Below are 23,415 nucleotides of genomic sequence, written 5' to 3'. Positions count from 1 at the left end.
TCCTGGGGTGGTTCGGGCAGTCAACGATCGCAAGGGCAGGGGTTGAGCTTTCCAAAGTGACAGTATTGGGTGGCATTCATTTGCTCTGTTTCTCTTTCCCGGAATGCATGTGCAACAACGTATTGCATTTCTCAAGGACGAACCCACTGACGTCACGGAACGTGGCACGTGCATGCATGTTGGATACATGTCACTAATCTCTGAGTTTGAATTCTATGAGTCTACACAGGTTTGATAAATGTAGATTTTAAATTTTTGTATGCACAGTTTCTTTATGTGCCTAGTATATAATATATAAAACCCTGTCAACATGTAATGAACTCCTCCTCATGTCCTCAGACAATGTGTAATTATACTACAGGTAGTTTTGACGAGGATAGTACATTAACTGCATGATGAGCGGGTTTTTTGCCTGACGAGCCAACGCTTTAACCACTAGGCTACCCACCGCCCCTCTTCCCCAGAGACCAACACATGGAGTTAAACCAGCTGGTCAGTACTCTTACATCTAACTGAGAAAAGACACCGTAGAAATTATCTTGAACTGCAAAAAAGAGTGAGAGAAAAAGATCAGAAACGGCTTAATTTCACAATATTATTTATTTACATTGTAATCACAGTGTTATTCCAGCAACCAATGCAGCCTCAGCCTGTCACTCTTGGCGCCGAAGAGTCCCTTGGGCGGTACAAACGTCACTGGGGTGGTCTTAATGGTCTTCCGACATCGCTTGATCTCCCGCCGGATCAACTGCAACAGTGGGTGAGTGAGTGAATCTCATATTTGCATGTAAAATTATTGTGGTACAACAACAGGTAGACATCTGGTCGTATCCTCCAAGACAGGGGCTTGTAAGCATAAATGTCTTTGATGGAACCCAAGGGTATGCTATAACAAACATCACTATCCTGTGAATGAGTGAAATGCCACTGGGAGAGTTTTGCTGACAATCCAGTGCATATGAACTTAATACGAGAGGAAAGCCCAAAGTCTTGCAGGTCTTAGACATTTACTTGGATGAAACCAAGGATGACAGGTTTGGAGCTGTGATTGCAGCCTTGAAACCAACGGTCTTAGGTTTTTGCCACATCTAAGGGAGGCAACTCAGCACAGAGAAAAGTTGTGCTTGAGACGAATGGGCAATCAGCCTGAGGAGAGAGTTGGATGTCTATTTGAACAGCAAGTACTGCAGCTGTCATTAGTGGAAGTAAAAAGTGACACTTGCAGATTATTACAATAAAAAATCCAGATATGGTGCATTCAAAGTATCATGGGATGGTAACACAGTCATTTGGTCCCCAAACCAGACATAACCCTGCTGTATGTTTGCAAGAAGGAATAATAGAAGAATACCTCCTCCTCTGTGACCTCGAGGAAGTCCGAGAGCATGTCTTCTGTGTGGTGGAGGCGCTGGTTGATTCTGGTTGCCAGCTTCACCACCTCGGGGCAGTAGTGACTCTGGAGGGTCTGTGAACACAATCGTGTGTAGATCATAGACCTCGTAGGTCACAACAGTCTGTGTGGAAGTGTATGTCTGGGGTCACCAAAAAGTAAGAGAGGTTACATTTACAGGCTACTGAACATTCTCAGGTGCCAGTGAATCCTCGGTATATTCTGAATCATGGACATTTTGAAGTACATGAAAGATGCCCATACATTTCTACTGGGATTTCATCGTGTGAAGATCCGGGTTAGAATTGATCTTCAGTAACCCATGCTTGTCGTAGGAGGCGACAAACGGGATCGGGTGGTCAGGCTAGCTGACTTGGTTGACACATGTCATTGGTTTCCACTTGCGTAGAGCAATGCTCATGCTGTTGATCACTGGACTATCTGGTCCAGACTCTAATATTTACAGACATCCGCCATATAGCTGGAATATTGTTGAGTGTGGCGTAATACTAAACTCACTCACTGGTATTTCAAATATTATCTAACTTTTCTTCATATTATTCCCAAAACCTGCAACACCTGTCACATAAGAAAACAGTCAGCAAGGCTGACAAAAAAAGGTTGCAGTATAATGCTGAAAAGTCTTTAGTGTTAAATTATCTTGAAGACTTAAACATATTCTCTGGCTAGTTTTGCTGGGCCCCTGCCTGCTGGTCTGACTATACCTTGATCTCCCACAGAGCACTCTTCAGGGCCTCACACTTGGCTGGGTCGGGTTCATCATACAGGTAGGGATCCTCGTCCAGGTCTGGGAAAACACAGGTGACGTATTTACCACCCAATCACAGTCAGTACTTGACAGGTTTTATTATACATTATGTACATGCTTCCATGAACTGCTATGCACAGATAGATTAACTCATAAACAAGTTTCATTCAAGCTACATTAGCTTGATCTCTATTTCTCAGTCTGTATATCACCCCCCTCAACTCCCAGCCCCCATGCAACCTAGACTTGACTGGGTTTTTAGACTCAGTGACTTAGTTGACTGTATGTCAACACACACCAACAGTATGGACAGTCGGCCTTTCTCCATCACGGGTTTATCTGGTCTTGACACAAATATTTCTCACCCACAATCCTTTTTTGGGATGACAGCTCAGGGTGGTGTTGACCAACAAGCAAAGACTAGCAGCCAGTGTGTGTACCTGTGGGTGCGTCCGGTCTGTTGATGAGGACAGTGCATGTGGGATGTCGCTTCAGCAGGTTACACACGAAGATGATGGCTGCCTTAAGTACTGGGGCAGGGGCGGTGAGGGAGATGCGGGACATCTTCTTGGCAAACGCGGCCACCAGATAGGACGGGAGATGCCTGAACACAACAGTCAGTGAGTGAGTGATTCAGGTTTGCTGCCCTAATATTTGAATCTAAACATCCCTTGAAAGTTAAATCCAATTTCATTCTAAATTACGAAACACATAAAACTTTTAATCATCTAAACTGGAAACATATTCTTGACACTTGACAAGTGTGAGTGAGTGAGTGAGTGCTGCCTTAATATTTGAATCGCAACCACTTGAAAGTTAAATGCTTCACTCTGCCATTCATGATAAATTTTGAGAAACACTGCGAAGGATTAAAGTCTTTGTTTTGAAGGTAATTTACTTTTGATCATCTAATATGGGAACTATATCTAATTCCACTCGGGAACATAATCGTGACATTTGACCTAAACCTGGGGAAAACTGATGTTGCTATGGTAGCACTATGACTGTCGTACCTCCTATACTGTAACATAGACTTACATAGCACTCCACAATAGCTTTGTGAAACGGGGCCCAGGACTTTTAGTAGAACAGACACAAAATACCCTCGATTGTTGAGGATGATCCTCGACCAGACTTACGTGGATGTGAGGAAGAGATCTGTGAGATGGAAGAACCGCGAGCAGTACTTGACATGGAACACTGCTGGCTCCAGCAGAGCGTACAACTTCTCGTAGAAGTCAGGATACTCCCTGAAACCACAGGAAGCACCACTTCAGTAGTCTGTTGTAACACTCCATTTTAAACAAAGCAACAATTGTTTGGCCAATCAAACACATGCTGACAAGAGAACCTAATCATCACATTCAACCAATCAAACACATTCTGACAAGAGAACCTAATCATAACATTCAACCAATCAAACACATTCTGACAAGAGAACCTAATCATAACATTCAACCAATCAAACACATTCTGACAAGAGAACCTAATCATAACATTCAACCAATCAAACACATTCTGACAAGAGAACCTAATCATAACATTCAACCAATCAAACACATTCTGACAAGAGAACCTAATCATAACATTCAACCAATCAAACACATTCTGACAAGAGAACCTAATCATAACATTCAACCAATCAAAATGTGGTAATGTCAACTAATCAACATTATTCTTATTCACCAATCAAACATGATCACAATCAAAATATAAATAATAATATCACAACACACAGGATCCAAATAAGCCAATCAAACATATTCATATTCACAGACCTGTGATTGTATTTAACCACTGATTACCACCATGATATCCTACTTACAGGTTGTGTTTGTTGATGAGAACAAAGAGCCCATCCAAAGCCAACAGACTGATCACTCCACCTGAAAATAAATTTATCAAAATCAAATATTTTAGATATTTAAATACTTACCTTACCTCATGGTAATGTGCATATTAACTTTGCTCATCCAATACAAAGATTGGAAACGTGATCGATAAGTATCCTTGTTGAATGCTATCATGAAACTGGTGACGTGGCGATCTCGTCCGGCGAGCGGAAGCACGCCCCCTAATCCTGTCATGTGACAACGAGAACACATCACTTTATCCGAATCCTGATGTCCGAGCGGAGTCCAAAGCGGGGAGGAGATGATCCATCGTAGGGAGGCCGTAAGACGCTATGAGGTAAGGTAAGTATTTAAATATCTAAAAAATTTAGATTTTAATAAACTTTTAACCTACCTTACCTCATGGTAAAGTGCATGTTGATCCGACAGACACCGGCGAGGACCAGCCAAAACTATCAGACCCAACAGCACAACCGGGGACGTAGAAACTGTCTTGTTGTTGAACTGGAATCGTTGAAACAAGAACAGTAAACCACCGGTAGGACCCCTGATAAGGAAAACACAACACGAGAGAATGTGGGTTAACCTTAAAACTATCACTAAGATGATTAGACAAAAAAAATAAGCACCCAGTGAAAAGAGGGCCGTGTCAGTTGCTGAGCTTTCACGAGCGGGCCAAAGGACTGAAGCCCCTGTACATCCTGGACTGCCAGATCCCGGAGATAATGGCTGGCGAAGACTGTGTTAGACCTCCAAAAGCAACCTTCCATAATAGTGGGGACCGAGCAGTTTCTGTGCAGAGACATGGTGGACGCTAAGGCCCGGATCTCGTGCGGGTTGTTGGCGGTTGGGTGAGGTAAACCAGCTGAGTCATAAGCTGCGAGGATAGTCGAGCGAAGCCACAAAGCGATGGTATTTCTGTTGACCTCACCCTTCGACGCAGAAGAAAACGGAATAAAAAGGCGTTTCATGGTATGTCTCCTGACTGCTGACTGCTTGATGTACTCTTTAAGGGCCCTGACGGGACACAACGCAAGTTCATCGGAGTCGTCACTGCCCACTATAGAAGACAAAGGAGGGATGACAAACATACGATCTGGTTGACCAGGCAAGTGGTTCTTGGCAATGAAGTCCCAAATGGACGGAACCGTGACGAGTCTGTTCAAACCTAATCCTAGTGACATCTATGACGTGAAGCTCACTAACTCTGGCTGCAGTAGCAAGCGCCAAAAGAAAAGCTGTTTTCCTGGGCAAGTCCTCAAGGAGGCCACAGACAAAGGCTCATAAGGACGTCCACGAAGGTGTTGTAAAACCACGTTAAGATCCCAAGCTGGAGGGCAGAACTTCAACTTCTGATCCTCCAATTTAAACGCTTACAGCATGGCCAGTAAATCCGGGATCTTGGAGACCTTCCTATCAGACTTGACGGCCAGCACTGAATTAAGGGCTGCTAAATAAGTAGAAATCGTACCACCCTTCAGATGATGAGTGTTGTGTAGGTAGAGGAGGAATTCTGCAATAAATTGAGGAGATGCTTAAACTGGATTCTTAGAGAGATCAGCACAAAACTTCTCAAATGCAGACCATTTGTCATCGTACAAGCTGCGGGTGGACACTCTATGAGCACGGGCAATGATCGTAGCCACACCAGCCGAATAACCCCTCGATTTCAAAGCTTTCTGAAGATGACCAAAGGGCATAGATGAACCCTGTCCGGATCTGGGTGCAACAGGCGGCTGTGAGGATGCCGAAGAAGGTGCGGCCACTGTGGTTGCGGTTGAGGATCTCCTTCGGCGAAGTCCGTAGTTTGGGGTGCGACCAAAAGCCAAGACGTTCCTGCAACCCGGAATGTGACGAGCTCTGATCTGGATGTTGTTGTCGTCCAGAAGGCGAAACAGACGAAACGTGGAGAAGACCCGAGTTGGTTGTTCCCTGGTTGCAGATCAACCTGACCACTGTCGAGTTGTCCGACGCCACCAAGAGCTTGGACTGACTGAGTTTAGTTTTACGCCGCTTTTAGCAATATTCCAGCAATATCACTGCGGGGGACACCAGAAATGGGCTTAACACATTGTGCCCATGTGGGAAATCGAACCCAGGTCTTCGGCGTGTCGAGCCAACACTTTAACCACTAGGCACCAAGAGCTTGGACCCTCGTAGCGAATGAATCCAGTGCTGAATGGCTAAGATGACAGCCTGAAGCTCTAGGTTGTTGCTGTGCCAACCTGCCTGTGCGGTTGACCACAGCCCTGCCGCTGTCTGAGAGTCCAGGTGAGCGCCCCAACCCAGCAGAGAGGCATCCACAAACAGTTTCAAAGAGATGCCGCCGCAAATGTTTGACTCGATTGTCCACCACTGAAGAAAGGGATGAAGATGAAGGGGCAGCGGAAACCGCAACCTGAGGTTGTCTCAGAGGATGAAAGGCGAGAGGAACCGTTGAAGCGGTCTGAGCATTAATCTCCCTCTGGTGGTAAGATCCTGAGCCGACGTCAACAGACCTAGTAGGGACTGCCATTCCCTGAGTGTAAGCAGGTGTGACAGACCCCGCCGAGCAAGACTGAGGATTCTTTGCCATCTGTCAGGAACAAACCCCATATGAAAGTCAACTGTTGGGATGGCTCTAGGTGGGACTTCTCGAGGTTGACGATCCAACCGAGTTGGTGAAAAAGCTTGAGTGTAAAGTCCCTCTGTCTGCATAGCAGCAGGCACTCCTTGTGGCTCATGAGAGAGTCGTCAATGTATGGGTCGAACTCTATCCCCCGAAGATGAAGATACCGGGAAATCGGTGCTGTAATTCGAGTGAAAAGCCACGGGGTCATAGAGATGCCAAACGGCAGGACCTTCCGCTGGTAATGGTGACCGTCGAAAATGAACCTCAGGAACTTCCGTTGAGGTTCGAAAATGGGAACAAGTAGGTAGGCGTCTTGAAGATCCAGACTGACCAACCAATCCTTGGGGGACAGTTTGGTTCGTAGCTGGATCAGAGAACACCGCCATGTTGTGTATCATCCTCATCTTCTGAGAATTCTTTTTGGGTACTAAGAAGATGGGAGATTAAAACCCTGGGGAGTTGCTTGGCTCTAGTACTTGTTCTATGGCCTTCTTGTCCAACAACGCCTGAATGTTGGTCAACAGGTGCTGGTGTTAAGCGATGGAATATTCGTGAAACCAGGGCGAGGTGGTCAAAGGCGGCGACATGGCTATTGGCAACTTGTAGCCTGTCTTGAGAAGATTGGTGACAAGGGGTCTCCTAGGATTGTCCAGTTGGGCCAGAAGACCCCGAGTCTCCCACCTTACAGGTATATCGCGGATATGGATGGCTGGGGGCGGAGGTCCAAGTCGTGACCGCCCAAAACATCAGCGGCGCTTGTACTTGGGTTTGCCGGTCTTGCCCAAGTCCTTTTGGTTACCGGCGGGACGCGGTTGGAAGTCGTTGGGACGTCCCCTGCCACGCCCTCTAAAGGCTCCACTAACTGACATCCTCCTGGATTGGTAAAGGTTGGTGGTCCTGGTAGCTTGCGCTGACAAAGTGGCGAAGAGACGAAAAGATCGGAGCTCAATCTCAGTTTGGGTCAAGAAGGCATGCTCTGAAAAGACATCCGGCATCTTTTCAGCGAATAAGGTGGGAGCCGCAAATGGGGCACACATCAGTCTTTTCTTGAATTCCTCCTGCCAGGTACAGGGAGCGAGTATCCCAGTCCTCCTAGTCACACTGGTGGTAGCTAAGGCCGAACGAACGTGATCAACCACATCAGACAGAACTCTAGCCTGCCACCTAAACAAAAGTGGTAAGATGATCTAAGCGGGAAGGGTTATCCTCCGAGAGATCTTGAGACATGGCCTCCGTGGCCGAACCAAGCACAGAGAGGGGCTTCAAGGTTGACGGAGTTCCGTATCAATCGCCAACAACTTGGCATCTGGGACCTTGTATTGAGCTTGAGAAGCATCCGACAATCATTTGGCCGCTTCATCTTGTGTAGCGCCAAATATCCATAAAGTCAAAAGAATGCACCTTGTAATCCTGACGGTGATGTTTAGCAGGCTTTATGGAAGGATTAAGGGATAACTTTTGGAAATCCTCATCAAGTGAAGCAATGGCATCAGCAACCATGGGCTGCGGTGGCAGAAGGAGCTCTGGTTCATCCCAAATAGATTTAGCACGAGGAATATCCAACCCTGGAAATGGGCAAGTGATAAGTCTGTCAGCTATCCAGGCGTAAACACTCTCCATGCCCAAGTGCATCAGACCCTGGTTGTCTTCTTCCTCGTAATCTGGAACAAACTGCGCCTCCAACACAAGAGAAGAAGAATCCCGCGACCTAAACAAAGGTGATCGTGAACGCGAACACTGATGAAGAGGTGAAAGTTGTCTTCGAGGTGAACGCCGAGACGAGGAGCGTCGAACGTCCCGTACAGCAGAGCGCCTGGGAAAACGGGAGCGCCGAGGCAAACGTTTAGGTGAAGAATGCCCAGCGTCACACTCCGTTGCACGCTTGGGAGAACACCAAGCATCCTGCGCAGGTGAGCGGCTTGGTGAAGGTTAAGGGGAGCGTTGCCGATTCGTGGGCAAAAGCTGGTCATCTCCGGACAATGGACGATCAGAGGAGCGCTGGCGTTCCTTAGAACGATCATCTGGACGCTGACGATCCTCCCGTTCCAGTAAACCAACCAAGAGCTCCATAAGCCGGGAATCTTGAAGAATAGATGGAGCGCCTGGGTTCACAGCATTGTCGATCTGGGCCTGTGTGAGAAGGCTTGCTCTGGAGCGTTCCGGAAATGAGGACTGGCAAGGAGCGAAGTCGTAAATCGCCGATCCGCTGAAGGTGTAGAGACGTTCCCAAGCTGAGCCATTAGCGTCGAAGAAACCTGAGCAGTCTCAGAGGTGTCGTTAGAAGACATGAGGTGCTTGCGTTGAGTAAGACGTTTGTTCCGAGCAGCTAAGAACGCTTTAAAGTCGGTGGAAAGTAGGTGCCGGCAAAACAAGCACCGAGAGGTCCAAGTACACACTGAGTCGACCAGACAATCCGGGCAAGCAGGATGGCGGTCTTTAGCCGACTTCTGAGACTTGCACTGATTGCAGTAAACCCGTGGCATGAACTAACCACAGCAAACGTAGCAAAACACAAAGAATACAGTAAGAAAAGAAAAAACAGAAATATCGAATACACGTCCAACTCGCAGTGCGATAAAGGATAAAGTGACGTGTTCTCGTTGTCACATGACGGGATTAGGGGGCGTGCTTCCTCTCGCCAGACGAGATCGACACGTCACCAGTTTCATGATAGCATTCAACAAGGATACTTATCGATCACGTTTCCAATCTTTCTTCGGATGAGCAAAGGTAATATGCACATTACCATGAGGTAAGGTAAGTTAAAAATAAACCCTGAACTAATAAATAGAGAATCTTGTATCTTTCAACTTCAAATTAAACAACATGAGTTCACAAAGTCCAAAATGTGTCATCAGTTGGCAGTGCTGTACAACATTGTAATTAAACCAACAAGATATTCACGTCCTGAAAACATATAACAAATTTGGTTTCCCTATCTAATCGTTTTCTGAGAAAATCTGTCCCCGTCATCTCGGACGGATGGACGGACTGACAGATGGACAGAGCTCAAACTAATATCCCCCTCCCACTTTGTCGTGGGGGATAATAACAGAGTCACTAGATATTTAACAGTATGTACCCTCAGTCAGTGGTGGATTGATATTGAAGTTACTGTTTTGCAATGGCAGAGCCAAGGTGGGGTTCAGGTGGTTCCAACGCCCTGGAACCCCCCCAACCCCCACACACCACCCAAAGAAAATTTCTGGATTAGCCTATGCTCAGCATTGCATTCCATAAGCAAGTCAGTGTGTATTTACTTATTAAATAGGACTTACCCACAGTATGCGACTCTGTAATTAAGACACTGAGTGAATGGATATTAAATAGTACTTACCCACAGTATGCGACTCTGTAATTAAGACACTGAGTGAATGGATATTAAATAGTACTTACCCACAGTATGCGACTCTGTAATTAAGACACTGAGTGAATGGATATTAAATAGTACTTACCCACAGTATGCGACTCTGTAATTAAGTCACTGAGTGAATGTATATTAAATAGGACTTACCCACAGTATACGACTCTGTAATTAAGACACTGAGTGAATGGATATTAAATAGGACTTACCCACAGTATACGACTCTGTAAGGAAGTCACTGAGTGAATGGATATTAAATAGGACTTACCCACAGTATACGACTCTGTAATTAAGTCACTGAGTGAATGGATATTAAATAGTACTTACCCACAGTATACGACTCTGTAATTAAGTCACTGAGTGAATGGATATTAAATAGTACTTACCCACAGTATACGACTCTGTAAGGAAGTCACTGAGCACCAAAGGATTTGACAGACGTGGCATCACTTTGTCTTTAGCTATGATGAGCACCTTCTTGTACAGGGATGGTGTTAACTGTAATCACAAGATGACTGACCATGAGGTGGTGGGTTGTTTAACACTGCACTCAGCATGAGGTTATTTGGACTCACATTTAAACTCACATAACTGGGTAACAAACCAGTAACACTAAAGTACATAAACATATAGTGTGCAACTGTATTAAGTAAATTCAGTATTCAGATGGTGAAGAGCAACTCAGCCATTGGGGCCCTATTCTACCTTTGAGTTCACTTGGAGAAACTAGCATGGTGTACTGCGGATAACCTCCATCTGGAATGCCCCCCAAAAAGACAAGTTTAGTGAACTGACGACCTGTAAATACCCTTAAATCACAAGGGGAGACAAATGTGTTCTTCTAGGGGCCTGTTCAACCTAAAATCCCAAAGGGAAGACAAGCATGGTGAACTGGGTACCTATAAGTACCCTTAAATCACAAGGGGAGACAAGTACATTGTTCTAGAGGCCTGTTCAACCTAAAATCTCAAAGGGGAGACAAGCATGATGAACTGGGGACCTATCAATACCCTTGATTCACAAGGGGAGACAAGCATGTTTTACTGGGACCTAATCTATCCATGTTTATGTGACAGTCCTGAGACACGTCATACCTTGCAAGAGAGAAACTGGAGCCACTTACTGGTGAACAACTTGGTGTGTTCCTTCGAAGACCCCATCTTGCCTGCCGTGTCCATAGCTGAAACACAAGTATATGGTCGTCACATCACGGGACTGAAACCTTCATAAAAACATTGAGTCTGTTAGTGTTTTTGTGTTAGACAGGATATATTCTTAGCAGACCTGTGTTAGACATTGTCTTCAGCTGCTTGTTGGACTGGGTGGTCATAGTTGATAACTTTGTTGATTTAGTAGTCGTACCTCCCCGTTGTGCAGACAGATGCTCATGATGTCAATCACTGGAATGTCTGGACTATTTGCTCCCATCATACAGCTGGAATATGGCTGAGACAGTCCCAATGAGTGAGCGAGTGAGTTTAGTTTTACGCTGGACTCAATATTCCAGCTATATGGCAGCAGTCTGTAAATAACTGAGTCTGGACCAGACAATCCAGTGATCAACAGCATGAGCTTCGATCTACACAAATGGGATACGAGCCTGATCAGCCGATATATTAGTCCCCTCTTACGACAAGCATGGGTTACTGAGGATCAATTCTAACCCAGATCTTCACGGGTAGATATGTTGATAAATGACCAGAAAACAGCTGTCTGATGGGTGGTTTTTCTGATCTCGCCACAAACCACAACAGGTGGTGGAATTGGGTTTAACTTCGTGCTTGAGAATATTTCCTCATATGACGACGTGCATGCATGTGTATGTGTATGTGCGGCTGCTTGTACTAGCCCAGACTTAAGCTGGTTTTATAGTGCTAGCCCAATGAGATACCATGCCGCAGTGAAGCATGAATACCCCACTCAGACACATTATACTGACTCCGAGCTGACCAGTCCTTGCTGTACCCATTAAGGCCAAGCACCAGGCAGGAACCAACAAGTACCATATTTTAACGTCTTTTTGGTATGACACGGTCAGGGATCGAACCTGCGACCTTCCGCTTTTCCAGGCGGACGCTCTAACCACTACACCACAGAGGCGGTCTCAAACCACAACAGTAGTCATATGCACTGAGAAGTGCAAAACCTTCTGCTATTCGTATCCCGTTCAGTAATGTTGTTCAACCAATCACAAAGCATAATGTCCTGGAGGCACACATTCCCATTAATATTACCTGCACAAGAAGCTTGATCTATCCAATCATAGCATTGCATCAGCCAATGAAATACATGCAGAAGTGATTTCACTAACTGCGTACAGGAAGTAGTAGGTCCTGTCTCTGCAACAAACTCACCGAGAAAGTGGAGACTTTTTGTTCTGCACTTAAGACTGGAGCATTTATCAAGGAGTCCGAACACATTGGTCAAGTAGACATCAGTTGTGGTCTGAAACGACACCCAAGACTCTGAGTATTGATTTAAGAAGGGGATTTAGGGTTAGAAAAAAACCCCAGCATATTATCAGGGTTTTACGTGATGCGTAAATGCGCCTTCCAGGTTTGAAAGAAATTATTGAAACGTACAGTTCTCTACACCGTTACTCACAGAACTCTCACAGGCCTTGCCTGCTAGGACCCCTTAAAACTAATAATTGGGACCCCAATGTTTGTCAGAGGTACAGATACGCTGCATATCTGTATAAACAAGTGTAGAAGTGAGCACAGCTCACATACCCCTGCTTCCCACTTTGGGACATGGAAATGACTGATATTGATACATATAATGTGACAAGGATCAGCAGCTCACAAGACTTTCTCTTTGACTCTACTAAACTTTATATACATGTTTGATAATAGTTTTGCCATGTACTGATTACAGTAATAATTTATGGAAACATTATTTTTTTGTGTTTTTCGGGGAAACCTGACATACAATTGAACTTGTTGCACACAATGAAGTGGATGTAGATGAAGATTGTTATTTTTTAGCACATGGCATATCTGTGGGTCATGATTAACTTGTGTATTAAGTTTGGTGAACCTAGCATGTATAGTTTCGATGATATGCTGTGGCCAGGTAACCATCAAACACATTTTGCACCAAGTCATGTTTCCATGGAAACAACAACAAAACAAATTTTGAAAAAAACTTTAAAATAGCAAAAGGCACATCAATGGGTAATGATTAACATGTGTGCGAAGTTTGGTGAACCTAGCATGTAAACTTTAAGAGATATGCTCCGGACAACGGAAGGATGGACGGACGGACAGAATGAACGCTATATACCCCTGTTACTTTGTAGCAGGGGTATAATTACTTAATTATGTATGTGAAAACTCAGTTCCTATTAAGTCCATTGCGTACAAGTATGTTTGAATTTTTGTAAATACTCAATAGATTTGATCTTACATACACACCAAAATCTCAAATCTTAGCTTGCATACCAGTGAATTAGTTCCTGTAATTAAAATCTGAAAAGCGATATTGACTATTCTCGTATAGTTTCACAAACAGGGTAAATATTGTTACTTCCCTCTGTTCAGTGATTGAAGCGCACATACTCTAAGGCATTTGGCTTATACCTGTGACGTTAGTTTCGGATAAACCTTCTCTTGAATAGACACAAAGAACATAATGCTGTATCAATATTTCAAAGGCCACATTCCAGTCAATTCTTATTTCTTTTTCGTTTCATTGGTTGATTGTGTGTGCATGCAAATAACGCACTGATTGATAACATGGGCCACAATCCATGGCATAAGGACACAATGACACAAGTCACAGAAGTAGGGCTGGGACTATTCACCGATGCACCGTTACATCACGATATATTTAAATTTTATACAGCTATCGTATCGCCAACTGGTGTATTGATACATACCGATACAAGACTTTTTTTCAAAACAGTATTGTCTTTAACATGTTACAGTACTTATGTAGAAACAATACACAAGTATGATAGAGTTACTTGTTTGTTTACTACAATAGTGTTATTTTTATAAACAAATACCTTGAAATAAATCATTTTAAATCTTAATACTGTTTCATTCTTTCAAGGTGTATGTATCGAGATACGTATTGTATCGCAGGTAAAATATCGCGATACGTATCGTATCGTGACATGGTGTATCATCCCTGTCCTACACAGAAGACAACCCCCTGTTTCATGTGCCTGACCCTTACAGCAAGCATAAGTTTCTGGGAAACAATTCTAATCGAGGTTCCTCGTTGGAGATATAGGCATGTCATCAAAGAAAATATCTAAATGAAGAAATTAGATTCAGGCTTGATGAATTATCACAATCAATATTGGCTTGATACCGGAAAATAGTTATAAGGAGTTATCTACCAATGAATACACAATGCCATTTACTGAGAAAGTGTAATCCCAAATATGTGTTAGAGTTATCTCCCTTTGATCATATCACATGTGATATTACATAGTCATTATTTCTCAATCTAATTCTCCACACACAATTCAGGATGTGAAAATAATGAAAGGAAAGGTGTACTGGCATGAACTGCCTAATCATTAGCATCCCAGTGTATGGACAAATCTAAGCACACAGAAGGATATAACTCGCATACTCGGGGGTTGAAATAACCCATTGCCCGATGCCCCAGTTCAGTGGGGGTGTTTTCTGTCAGGCAAGCAAATTTGTATATCACACTGTACCAGTGTCCAGTTGACTTTCCAATGTTAATTATGTTGTTTATTTTAAAAAATCAACAAGAAAATGAGCCGGTTTAGTGGAAAAATTATCAGGGCAAGTGATTTACATGTGCCACTGAACCGGCATACACATGCAATTTTAAAGTTATTCCCACCCCTGATACTTCAACACAAACAGTCTCAGCCCGAAGAACTAATTATACTAAATATACAATACTAAGTTGATAGGGGCTCTAGGTCCACACGGCAATCTTAGCACTAAGACAATCCTAGCTTCCATGCTGTAACATCACTACGACAGGGGTAGTACTAAGATTACAGGGCAGGGAGTGGGAAAGGCAGGGGCCATGGGCCAGTTTGCACATAAGAATAAAAAATGGCCCATTAAAAATTTGAAGTTTACTATTGATGTAAGGACAGTGGCCCATTCTAAATTCAGAAAATGGCTAGTAATCCTGAAAATGGCCCATTGTCAAAGTTCTCTATCCCAATCCCTGCAGGGATAGAAATACTTTTGTCTCTAAATGTGCCTTAGGGCGCCAGGCAAATATTTTAAATGTGCCTTTCAGAAATCAAGTGTGCCCACATGTTTTTAGAATACACAATTTCCTCTTCGATAACCTAACTATCAGTACTCCCTCTAAAAGAACCAGATTTCTTTACATCATCTATCATAATTCCAGTGCCAGGGACTTCCAGGGCAATGTCTTTGGGGATTAGATGACTAAAGGTGAGTTATGTGTCTAAAAAATTAGGCGTGCCATAAGGGCACTGAGAACATTTTTCAACCGTGCCATTAATATATGGGGTATTTCGAACCCTGGATTACTTGGTTGAATCGACCACTCAATCAAACAGGAAGTGGCTCTTTCCCTACCAAAAGTCACAAATGTTTCAGAATGTTTATGATTTTACAATTTTTATCCATAAAGTCGTATGTTTCATTACTGACTCGCCAACTTTTAGAATGTCGATAAAACAAGTTTTACAATTGTAGATTACCTTTGATGAATTCTTTTGCAGGTGTTTGTGAATAAACTGGAGAGTTTGGTATCGGACATCATCATACTGGAGAAACTCCTGGAAGGGTTCCAAGAGAGCTGAGGTACTCTCATCGCTCAACAGGAAATGGGACATTATTTCCTGCAAACAGAAACGTGAGTGAGCTGTGAACACTGGGTTTACGTCACTTTCAGCAAAATGTCAGCCTGGGACACCAGATATAGAGAATACTAAACGATGTCCCGTGTAATACCGTATTTATGAAACGAGTGAATGTTTTGGTATCTAACGAGCGAAAGCGAGTTAGATACCAATACCATTCACGAGTTTCATAAATATGGTATTACACGGGACATAGTTTAGCATTATATTTATTACTCACCCAACATTAGCAAAATAATATCGAGCAAAGTACTTCTTTCCAAAGAATTCAAAGAGTGTGATGATTCTCAGCTTTCCGCGAGACAAGCAATGTCTAATACTATAGTAACAGAGGTATTAGCACTGTGACGTCATACGTACGGCACCATGTGATGTTATTACACAATGTGTTATAACATTGTAAAATTATTAAACAGTGATATCTTCAACGGGTGAATAATAAATTGGCTTCTCACACTGTATGAATGTGGGGAATCAAACACAGGTCTTAGGCAGGACAAGCACAGCAAGGAGAGGGAGAGAGAGAAGTAGTGGGAAGAGAAAGAATCACTGTGGGGGTGGGGCAGAGAAGGAGGGAGGTGGGTGGGTGGGTAGTTAGTGATTAAGTGAGTGTGTGTGAGGTATACAACACTGAACACAGACACTTGGAAGTTTGTGTTGGGGTTAAATATTCTCAGACTGGAACTTGTGTGTATCAAAAATTTAGAACTTACTGCAAACAAAGACTCAGGAAAGAGTTGTGTATGAGATGAAGACTTGGTCGTGATTGGGTGTCGACCCTCTGCAGCAACAAACTTCATGAGGGTCCGCAATGACAGTTTCTGAAACATAACGGAAGATGGAGATGTAGTGGAAACAAAATACCCATGTTGGCTTGCTTTTATGTAATGCCTCAATCAGCATTATTCCAGCCATACGACAGCAGCCAGCAAATAATCAAGTCTGGACCAGACAATCAGGTGACTGATGTTAGTAGTGATCCAAGTCTGCGGGGTATGCTGGCACATAATCAAGTCTGGACCAGACAATCAGGTGACTGATGTTAGTAGTGATCCAAGTCTGCGGGGTATGCTGGCACATAATCAAGTCTGGACCAGACAATCAGGTGACTGATGTTAGTAGTGATCCAAGTCTGCGGGGTATGCTGACACATAATCAACCATGTCACCGAGTCACACCGTCACGATATGGCTGAAATATTGCCGATGTGACTTTAAATCTTAACTCACTCACTGAGTCACACCAACAATCCATAAGTGAGTGAGTTTAGTTTTACACCGCTTTTACCTGTATTCCAGCAATATCATGACAGGGGACACCAGGAATGGGCTTCACACATTGTACCCATGTGGGGAATCGAACCCGGGTCTTCAGCGTGACGAGTGAATGCTTTAAGCACGAGGCTACCCCACCGCCCCACAGGGACTTGTCTTAATATCTGAGTAAAGGGATCGGGTGGTCAGACTCAAGGACTTGGATGACACATGTCATCATGTCCCAGATGTGTATTTTGATTCTGTTGATGTTGATCACTGGATTGTCTGGTCCAGACTCGATTAGTTACGTATAGCTGGAATATTGCACATGTTGCAATTATGAGGAAAAGTCAAAATTAACAGGTTTAGGTAGGAGTAAAATTCGTGAATTTACCTGAACATGTCTGTCTGTACAGGTGAGTTTATCGGTACGCCGTGGAGTACAGTTGGGGTATTTACCTGAACATATCTGTCTGTACAGGTGAGTTTATCCAGGAGACAGACCACCGTGGCAGTGTACTGTTGTCTCAGCCATCCTCGATATTCTGCTTCCTTATCTGCAACTTGAACATGATGACACATGTGTACAGGGTGGAAGCCCTATAGCAACTCCATTTCCACGCTGGACAGTGAAAGACGAACATGTGGCGCAAGAGTAATGGTAAGTTTTCCCTCGCATTTTCATTATTTTGCAAGTATATCAGGTTTTGCCATTTGGCAGAGGGGTCTCGAAATTTACAGATTTTTCTATAATAGCTTGACACCCTCTCTATTTATTGCAATTGTGCGTTAAGCGAGGGCACCCTCCTGAGTGTCAAAACAAGATCGCGGAAAATGATCGTTTCAACATGAATATGACAACCTCATCAGCAGACACGCCTTGTTTTCTTAGGAATAGTTATCTTAGGTCTTCATTCAGAGTTTAGGCTTTAATGCGTCAGTATTTTTTTAGTTATCGTCGAAAAATCAAACTGTACATTTTATATGGAGTTGTGTTGAAACTGCCCATTGCGTTGAATGTTTACATTGTAGTAACTGTTCGTGTAGTTGCATGGATTTTAGAGCATGAACTGTCGAAATTCCACAGTTGTTGATACCCTTTTCCACAGACTTGGCATTGGAAACGGTAGTTGTTGTGATGGATCCCCTAAATGCCATGTTCACACTATAACGATTCGCACCACGATTGAAATCGTGGTTTTAATTTTGGACTAATCGTGGTAATCCTATCAAATCTTATCAGATCTGGAGGTCAGTCGTAGCAAGCGTGTTGATCGTAGAAAAATGTCTACGATCAACACAATTTTATTGTCAATTGTGATCATCGCATCGAATAGTATTGCATCATAACAAAGCATATCGAAACTAATCCTGCTTAGAAATCGTAGTGGTCGAAATCAATCGAGGACAAGACAAACACCACGCTCTGTTGAGATGTGTTGCGATGTGCCACAATGTGCCACGATCTGTGACGCTCTGTCTGGTCCCACTGCTCACGGCCTGACACGAATGACTTACGAGCAGATACGAGTTGATACCAGTAAATGTGTGTAGATACGAGTATTTTTCACGGACGCTCACGATCTGTTCTTGCGCCCACATATGTACTGGAAAGCAGAATTACTGCACCTTTAGGCGTTCCCTCTGATCCACCGCATTTGTTCTAGCTGATGTGGCTTCGAGGTGCAGAAGGTTCATCCACATCTAGCCAGTCCAGTCGGTCCTCCATGCCCCTGGGATGACATGGTGGCTTTCTTCCTCATGGTCCACCTATTGTGCTGCAATGCCTGGATGCCTCAGCCTCAATAGGTTGTGCAGAGCCACTGTCGCCTCCACTATATCCTTCACTGACTGACTGACTGACTGAGTTTAGTTTTACGCCGCTTTTAGCAATATTCCAGCAATATCACGGCGGGGGACACCAGAAATGGGCTTAACACCTTGTGCCCATGTGGGGAATCGAACCCGGGCCCGCCGTGGTGAGCAGACGCTTTAACCACTAGGCTACCCCACCGCCCCCTGTATCCTTCACAGTATTGGGCTTCTGCCCTAGAGTCATGAAGAGACACCTGAATCTATTGGCCAGGATCCCAACGATTCTCCTCCCTCTTGAGAGTCCTCTCCTTCCTGGACATCCTTCTGCTGTATGGCTTCATGAGGTAGTTCCTGAGTTCGAAGGATGAAGAAGGGCATGTCTTGGTGGTCATCAGGGCTTGCAGTCAGAGGGCAGGGTGGGGGAAGTCCTAGGGCTTCCTCTTCCATGCCGTTGCCTAGCCCTGAGTCGCCACATATCTTAGCATCTGACATGTGTCCTTTTCTACCAAGCTCGATCCATCTGCATCCATCAGAGCTAGGAGTGGTATCAAATAGACGCCCTTGTAATTGACTGCAAGTTTGAGGTCGCTTCTTGATAGCAATGTGTTCGCCATCCAGGGCGTGGGATATATCGATCTCTGTTCAAACTGGTTAGCTACGGCTGTCCATGCTTCAGGGGTCACAGGTAGGCTAAACATAATTGCCTGTCACACTTCTGAAACCATCTCTGAGATGGTGGACACTCCACACCTGGAGGCATATGCAAGGGACCCATTGTTGTCTCCATCCTCAAGGTGCCTAAGTGTGACTGCCAGTTTCAGTCCAGGGGAAAGAGGTTGCCTGAAAATGAAAATGAGAGGGAAAACATACCATTACCCTTGCACCACCTGTTCGTCTTTCACTGTCCAGCGAGGAAATGGAGTAGCTTTTGGGGCAACTCCACATTTCGCATGGACAGCGCTTTCACCCTGTGATGTGAGGAAGTCATGATATCTTCCAGTCTAAGTCAATCTCGCTCAAATCAGATGTACGCCCCTATTCAGTACCCCTCTGCATAAAGTTCTGACAACCCCTCATGGCCATTGTTACTTATATTTGGCTCTATATGCATAGATTTTTTCAATTTGCATCTTTTTACAAAGCAGACCAGCCCTGAACATATAATCACAAAAATAATTCAAACTTTCAACTCTTCCAGGAGGAACCAAATCAAAACCAACTGACAAGGAAATGTTTAGCAATATTATGGTCACTCACACTTTACTTATACATACTCTGAACAACCTGTCATTTACACTAAATTACAGTCACAAATTACTAATTGGTCTCTACCTCAAACATAAATGATAACAAATGAAATTGCAAAGTGGGGAAAAAACCCAAACTATAGCAAGCTAACAAAAGAAAATGACAGACTGCATTGATCCACGCAACTGGGATACAATGATATGCATCAATCACAATCTGTCTGCCTGACCTGTTAGTCACGTCTTTCAACACACATGGGTTGCTAAGGACCTATTCTAACACAGATATCAAAGGGTTAAGATCCAGATAACATTTTCGACTGATAGATGGGGATAAAGTGTCCTATCATGATATCCATAAAAAATTAACCATCAGTTAAGATGAAATTTAAAAAAACAGAAGAATGAAACCACGTGTTTTTACAGTTTTACCACTTTGTAAAGATGATGGTAGTCAGGCGCGCAGCAAGCCAATTATTTCGTGTAAGCGCGACGGATTGGAAAGCTTTATATTTTGTGAGTATTGAGGGCTTGCACAACCTTTTTAGCAACTATCGTGTGTAAGCCCGGGCTTATTTTCATAAAGGTAGCTACACCCTTGGTAGTTACAAAGCACTATGTAAGGTGAGATGAAATGTGGTTTAACTTCATAATTAAGAATATTTCGATCATATGACAATGTGCATGTGTGTATCTGCTTGTACAAGCCCAGACTTTAGCTCACTGAGATACTATGCCGCAGTTAAGCATGAATACCCCACTCAGGCACATAATGCTAACTCTGAGCTGACCAGTCCTTGTTTTACCCATTAATGCTGAGGACAGGCAGGGACCAACAAGTACCATATTGTAACACCTTGTGGTATGACGGGGTCGGGGATTGAACTCTCAACCTAAAGCTCTCCTAAAGCTCACTGAGGTGGTCTATAGCACTATGTAACATACCTTTCAAATCTGTATCTCTTGAAATGCCACACATTTCTTCTGTAGAGATAAACCTTTCAAATACTTTCAGCAGTGCATTTATGCAAGCTATGAGGACATCCCTCTTTTCAGACTGAAAACAAAATAAAATGAAGTTTGAGAAGTGTCTGCGCCTTGGTCAAGACATACAGCCGATCAAAAATGAATTCGCTATTTTCAAACATAAACCATGAACGCCAGAGTCTGGTTTCCATCTATGTGCATTGACAGTGTAGTTAGTAAAAGAGTTACGAGAACTGTGGCAATGACATCTGCACACCCTTCCCATGGCTTTTTTGGAAAGATGTTTACAAATTATGTTACAAATATATAACAACCGGGTAAGAGTTCCTCCCGTTCCCCCATCCCAAATAATATGTATAAATATACTAAAATTATTAACAAAACACAACAATTACTAGAGAACTCACAAAATGACTAAAAGTACAAAATTTAAGTTAGGGTTAGGTTTAGGTTTAGGTTTAGAGTTTGGTTTATGGTTGGGGGAACAGAAGGAACTCTTACCGGGTTGTTATATATTTGTAACATAATTTGTAAACATCTGTCCGTGATAATTCTGTGACAATAATCACGACGGTGGGGCTACCAAAGAAAGCGCAGAGAATGTGATTAGAATCACAGACGATTAATCTGAGGAAATACGGTACTAGATAAACACAGTCTGCTTCCTCGAGATCGCTAAGAGTGACTTCGGATTGGATCTCTTTTCTGGTGTTCGTGTTCCCAGAAATATAACTCAACAGAAACTGTTAACTCTTACATCCATGTGTGAAATGATATCGACGACATTGTTAATTTGTTTTCTACTTTCGAGGCATAAAGTTGCTTTTTCTTTTATCACGTTCACTGTATTGCCATCCATGGGAGCAGCCATGTTTTACCACGTGCATTTCAACCAATGAGATCACGCGTCCTAAACCGTACGGGAAAACGAAGCGTTATACATTTCCACGCATGTGCAGAACGAAATTAACAGCCTCCATAGTTGATTAGGACGGTGGTGCGTGTTTCAGCAATTTTCACAAAGGATTCGTGCAGAATTTATGTCGAACAAATGCATTCTGCGAAAATGTTGAGCTAAGTTGCCCAGAAGGTTGGAATTGGGGTTAATGGCCAAGGATGGATGGTAAAACCTCCATAAACCTCTAAATTTCCGTCAGGTAAGCACAGCGATTTCACAATCAAAATGGCGCCCGCTCATCATAATGCCGCAGTGCATAAGCATGCCGCTTCCCGCCATGGTACTTACCATGTGTTACCGGAATTAGTGAACATTTTATCAATTAATATCAAGAAAAATTACACAATAAGAGACATTTTCGGTGCCATATTTTTTTTATGCTGACAACATCTATATTTTGCGCAAATCGCATTATTTTGTAAGAGTATAGATAAACATTTCACATATTTCTGTGCAAAGAGTTATTTGCGCAACAATTAAAAGAAATAGGTGCGTAAATCATCCAATGCATTATATTTTCAGAAAATGCAACTAAGACACTACATTATTTACGAGGGATTTTATCCATGACTGCAGACAAATGCGACCCATTACAAAAAGGGAGAGGAATTGTTTGAAACAATAACTTTAAGACCACTATTCCTCCCAAACCAATGCCTAAACACTCAAGCAATATATTTACTAAAATTCAACACAAGCAAAACGTCCCCACCCATTGTGTCATTTTAGTGGGCCAAAGGGTCTTTTTTTACTTCTTGGGTTTACATGATTTTGTGGCTCCAGAACATTTCTTGTTGATTCCATATCGTGATATACAGAATGCTATGCACATTATACAGGCAGAAACTGCACCTTCAAAAATAATTTCTTAGTAATGGATATGTAGTTTTATGGCTGGTCACTTTTCTGAATTTTAAGAATTGATTAAAGGTAATTACATTTCCATTTATGTGGATAAAACAACAATATTAGCATTGTATTAACAAGACACTCTTCATTCATTGTCATTGATACTGTTCATGATTATTTGTGTTCATAGTTGTTACCTCAACTAAGCACTGTCTTCAGAAAGGTAACTTTTGACAGACTGCACATCGTTCCTCCCACTGGTTGTTTTTCTTGAACCATTACAACAGCTTTGGTCAAAACATTCGGGGTCTACACTACAAATTTGGCCTTCAGATGTCTGCTGTACATTTTTGTTACTGCATACTATACAGCAAACTAGGCATGAGAAATTGAGAGGGGATGGAATTTTTGGTATTTGAATCTAGTAACACATCAGGTTCCGAATTTTTACAAGGACCTCTTGGTTATTTTTGAACTGAT

General features: G+C 43.2%; 1 protein-coding gene across 2 annotated transcripts; it reads right to left on the bottom strand.

Moving 5' to 3' along the window:
• Nucleotides 1–581: 581 nt before the first annotated feature.
• LOC124266081 (nucleolar complex protein 4 homolog B-like) lies at nucleotides 582–22,027 on the bottom strand. 2 transcript variants are annotated; one of them, XM_046700900.1, is made up of 14 exons: nucleotides 21,886–22,027; nucleotides 21,087–21,198; nucleotides 17,539–17,636; nucleotides 16,537–16,644; nucleotides 15,662–15,802; nucleotides 12,342–12,432; nucleotides 11,082–11,167; nucleotides 10,374–10,485; nucleotides 3,985–4,045; nucleotides 3,299–3,409; nucleotides 2,600–2,763; nucleotides 2,116–2,198; nucleotides 1,352–1,465; nucleotides 582–748 (listed from the first exon to the last, which is right to left on the bottom strand). In XM_046700900.1, exons 1-14 carry the CDS (start codon nucleotides 21,997–21,999, stop codon nucleotides 623–625), a joined length of 1,521 nt encoding a protein of 506 aa, XP_046556856.1. In that variant the 5' UTR covers nucleotides 22,000–22,027; the 3' UTR covers nucleotides 582–622. The 2 variants fall into 2 exon arrangements, with proteins under 2 accessions (XP_046556856.1, XP_046556855.1); XM_046700899.1 differs by having other exon boundaries at nucleotides 17,539–17,642; nucleotides 21,886–22,026.
• Between the last annotated feature and the right edge of the window lie 1,388 nt (nucleotides 22,028–23,415).

The sequence above is a fragment of the Haliotis rubra genome, unplaced genomic scaffold, assembly GCF_003918875.1.
Source record: "Haliotis rubra isolate DU_JTF1 unplaced genomic scaffold, ASM391887v1 Scf123, whole genome shotgun sequence".
Classification (NCBI taxonomy): Eukaryota; Metazoa; Mollusca; class Gastropoda; order Lepetellida; family Haliotidae; genus Haliotis; species Haliotis rubra.
Note: the sequence above shows the minus strand (reverse complement) of the source record. Positions and strands in the feature narration are given on the sequence as shown.

Excerpts from the sequence above, each read along its gene's own strand:
- LOC124266081 (XM_046700899.1), bottom strand. The coding sequence starts at position 21,999 with ATGGCTGCTCCCATGGATGGCAATACAGTGAACGTGATAAAAGAAAAA. Across the intron at positions 10,486-11,081 it reads TCCAGTTTCTCTCTTGCAAG|TTAACACCATCCCTGTACAA; the intron begins GTATGACGTGTC and ends TTGTGATTACAG. Across the intron at positions 749-1,351 it reads TCGAGGTCACAGAGGAGGAG|TTGATCCGGCGGGAGATCAA; the intron begins GTATTCTTCTAT and ends CCACTGTTGCAG.